The sequence below is a fragment of the Momordica charantia genome (genome assembly GCF_013281855.1).
Source record: "Momordica charantia cultivar OHB3-1 chromosome 8 unlocalized genomic scaffold, Mcharantia_2.0 BLBB01000008.1, whole genome shotgun sequence".
Lineage (NCBI taxonomy): Eukaryota > Viridiplantae > Streptophyta > Magnoliopsida > Cucurbitales > Cucurbitaceae > Momordica > Momordica charantia.
Genome location: NW_028275166.1, coordinates 29,129,494 through 29,133,588, shown reverse-complemented (window position 1 = coordinate 29,133,588; position 4,095 = coordinate 29,129,494). Strand labels below are relative to the sequence as shown.

Below are 4,095 nucleotides of genomic sequence, written 5' to 3'. Positions count from 1 at the left end.
GATTTGTTAAGATTTAGAGAACCAAAGTTGGTCATCTAATATGCTGCTAATGGTTGTAAAACCGCTTAAACTAAAGTTTCAAATAACTTACTTTTTGACACGGTCAACTTTTTTATTAAACAAATAATTGGTTAAAATCTTATAAAATGATTTCGGAATGACTAGAATAACTTTATTTAGGCTTACTTTTGATTTTAAAATAGGCATGTTTTGATAATGATTCCGCAATGATTTTGGAAAAACAAAAAATCATTTTAAGGAATCGTTTGTTTTTTGGGAATGTAGATGTCCAAGTTTGAAATTTTAGATGTCCAGAATTTTAGATAATCGACATCTTCAGATTGCTACGTTTCTTGGTAGGAAAATATATAAGGATGTCCAAAAATATTTGGATACCCACATTTGTTTTGCAGGATTTATTCATGGGAATGTTCTAAATCTATATAATATTCCAAAAACGCCCTTACAAATATTCATACAATGTATACCTTAATCTAATAAAATTTACATTTATATACTAGACTTTCTTAAAATTAATTTAATTATTTTAGGTTTTTTATATTAATTACGTATTAATTTTTTATGTTATTCGGTAGAATTCATATTAATATAAGATTTTTTAAAAAGTAATTAATATTGAATATAAATTTATTTTCAACTTTAATATTTAAAAAAAACACAATTATATAATTAATGTTATATGTGGTAAAATTCATTTATTATATTATCAAATCATATTATTTTAAGAAGAAAAATATCAAAGATAAGCAGATTGTTAAATAAAAAATTAGTTTCAAAACTAATTTTTATTTTAAATTACAAAATTTTTCGTTCTATTTTACCTCATTTTCACCATTAATTTTGGGAAAATTTATTATTCATTTATTTATTTGTTTTTCTTTTTTTACAGATTCTAAAAATTTTGTCTCTCTTAACATATATGTTTAATTTTGTATGTTCTAATTTTTTTTTCTTTTTAAAGTTTTTTAATCTCTTCATATATTTTTAGTCCCACCACTTTCTAAATTTATTTCTCTGTTTAAACTTTTTGTTTCTCATTGTCTAAAATTACCATGTTTTTTCATCCTACTTAATGGTGTTAAACAAATTGTCAAATCTATGTTATTAATAAACACAAAATTAATCATAAAAAATAATTTTTAATTATATAAAAAATCACTTTAAAAAACATGCGTAACCAAACGTCAAAATAATTATATAAAAATCAGTTCCATCACAAAATTACTAGTCTGTAATATTTTTTTACTTAAATCACAGTTTTACTACTCAATTAATTGAAAACTATATTTTATTTCAAGGACACATTATCATTTTGTACATTTTTAAATTTCATCGTGAATTTTTTAAATTTTCAACTTTATCCTTTGCATATTGTTTTTTTTTTCCATTAAAAGATAATCTTTGTCTATGATGCATGCTCTACTACTTGATCTGTGCTCTACCGAATGCACTTTGATATTTAAATTAGAATGAAGACAGAAAAAACAGTAAGCATGATGTAAAGAGTGTTAGAGTTTGCTCGAGTGTGTACTATTGCCGAATGCTCGTAGGAAATTGTATAGGAAATGCGACTCATCTCGCGTTAGGGTTGGCATGCATTTTCTTTAAACTTATGGAGGAATATATAAAAAAGGTAACGAAGATATATGAAAAGAACATAAGCCACCAAAGTTAACTATAATTAGCATAGAGACGATGGTTCTGGTTCTGAAAACAAACAACCAATGAAGAAGTCACCAAAATAAAACCAAGACTAAATATGTTCCCATTTTACCCCTATTGCATATGAAAATCCAAATTAAAGCTAGCTTCACGCGTGAAGAGCGAAGAAGGAAGGCAAAAATTCAGTTAGAAATTACAACCATACACGTAGGCATTGTTGGTTGGTTAAGAAAAAAACTGGATGGGTACGGTGTTTAATTAAAAGGGTGTGGTCCTCCACAATTCCCTGTTAGTAGGTTGGGGCCCACAGCGCATCTCCTCTTTTACACAATCCATCCTCCCTACTCACCGCCGTCGCCGCCGTCGCCGCCGACGACCACCGAAACCAAAAGCAAAAGCAAAACCAAAACCAAATAAATAATAAATTAATTAATTATAGTACGGTAACGCATCATGGTGCGGCGAGGGTCCCGCGTTCTGGAGCTGAGCCTGCTGTACGCCAAGGACCTGGCCTCGGTGTCCAAGACCATGCGGACCTTCGCGGTGGCGTGGGTCAATCCGGACCGGAAGCTCACCACGCGGGTCGACCAGGAGGGCCTCACCAATCCCACGTGGAATGAGAAGTTCGTTTTTCGGGTCGATGATTTGTTCCTCGAAGACCCCAACTCGACGGTTACCATCGAGATCTACGCCTCCGCCCTCCTCCGGGATATCCTCGTCGGGACCGTCACCGAGCTCGTCGGCAACCTCCTCCCGCCCTCCACTAAGCCTAATGCCATGCACTTCTTCACGCTTCAGGTAATTCATTTCGTTGTCTTTTTCTTCTTTTTTGGAAATTGCTTTGGCCTGTCGTTTAAATTTTTGCTTAGATCCTTATTAACCTTTTAGGTTGATCGTTTCCATTATCATAATTTTCTCGATCTCTAGTCGAATCCATAAATACATAGAAATATGAACGAACAGGTACGGCGTCCATCGGGGCGGCCGAAGGGCATCGTGAACGTTGGCGTGACGCTTCTAGACAGCGCGAAACGGAGCATGCCGTTAGAGAGCGATCTGGGATCCTCCGCCGTGGACTACGACTGGGACCTGGCGGAGATCAAAGCGCTGCAGAAAGCGAATCTTCTGCAGAAAACCGGGGTGAAGCGGTCGAAGAGCGAGCGGTTCGACCCGGACGCCATATACGGAAAACCGACCGGGTCGGTCTGCAACGCGAGCTCGGTGGCCGGACCCGGAGCCGGACACGAATCGGTGCGGAGCAGATCGGAGGTGGGAGTAGGAACAGGAGCGGCGGCGAAGAAGAAGATAGTGAACGCGAACGGGTCGCTGTGCTCGGACGTGGGGCCATCGCCGTCGGTGGTGGCGGCGGCGATAGCGAAGGGGCTGTATCCGGCGCCGGACGACATGGGGAGCTCGATTCTGGAGGAGTGGACGGAGAAGGACAGCGTGGAGGGGCTGAAGACGAAGATCGAGCGGTGGAGGACGGAGCTGCATCCGGTGTACGACAACGAATTGAAGAAATTTCAGTCCAAAAACAATTACAGATTAGCGAAGGAGAAGAAGAAGAAGCAGCGGCGGAGGAAGGGCGGCCTATTCTCCTGCTTCGGGACGGCCTACGGCTGTGAGTTCTCCATAACCTGCGGCGGCCCTAACGGCAAGAAGAAGATTGGGAATGGGAAAGGGAGCGTGACGTCATCCGAGATCACATTCGACGGATCCTACATCTGAGATTAAGAGAGAGAAAGAGAGATTTTCTTTTTTCTTTTTTTATTTTTTTAATTTTTAATTTTGGTTGGGGGGTCGTGCTGCTGTTTTTTCTGTTTTTCTTGGGTATGGCGTTGTGTTTGTGGCTGCTGTGATATTCGATGTATGATGGAAGAGAGAGATGATGAATGGAATTTAAATGAATTGTATCATTGAGAGCAAATTAGAAGAGCTAATACAGTTTCTTTCATTCTTTTTCTTTTCACAAAATCATTTACAACACTCATATGCCTAATTAGCACGCGGGTGTGTAGAGCATGCATGGCGTGTTTAGTTGGATCGTTTTAGATTTGAAATCTCAATTGATCTCTACCATTTGGTCAAACTTCAAAAATCCATACATATGATTATTCCACATCTCTCCCCTATTCGAGTGATGACATTGAGTCGTAGCAACGTAAAAATTGATTCTGACCAAATTGGAACTTTTAAAATTGTAGGTAAAAATTGCTATACTAATTTAAGAATAGGGTTGATTTGAAGAAATTGAAAATTTAGAGTGAAAATTGAGAAAATTAATTTTACTTAAAAATCATGCCTATTTCATCATCACTCCTTTGGTATTTTATCAACATTCTCCTTTGGTATGCTGTTAACATTTCTTACAAACACATTTAATTTCTTAATCAAATAAGTTTTTAAAAATTA

General features: G+C 37.0%; 1 protein-coding gene across 1 annotated transcript; it reads left to right on the top strand.

Annotated features, from left to right (window-relative positions):
• The first annotated feature begins 1,878 nt into the window (after window positions 1-1,878).
• On the top strand, window positions 1,879-3,637 carry LOC148209899 (uncharacterized). The gene is made up of 2 exons (XM_088127172.1): window positions 1,879-2,481; window positions 2,647-3,637. Exons 1-2 carry the CDS (start codon window positions 2,137-2,139, stop codon window positions 3,409-3,411), a joined length of 1,110 nt encoding a protein of 369 aa, XP_087983298.1. The 5' UTR covers window positions 1,879-2,136; the 3' UTR covers window positions 3,412-3,637.
• Window positions 3,638-4,095: the final 458 nt, after the last annotated feature.

What these genes read in the sequence shown, in the direction of transcription:
- LOC148209899 (XM_088127172.1), top strand. Translation starts at nt 2,137, where the DNA reads ATGGTGCGGCGAGGGTCCCGCGTTCTGGAGCTGAGCCTGCTGTACGCC. An exon ending in TGCACTTCTTCACGCTTCAG is followed by an intron (nt 2,482 to 2,646) that starts GTAATTCATTTC and finishes ATGAACGAACAG; the next exon opens with GTACGGCGTCCATCGGGGCG.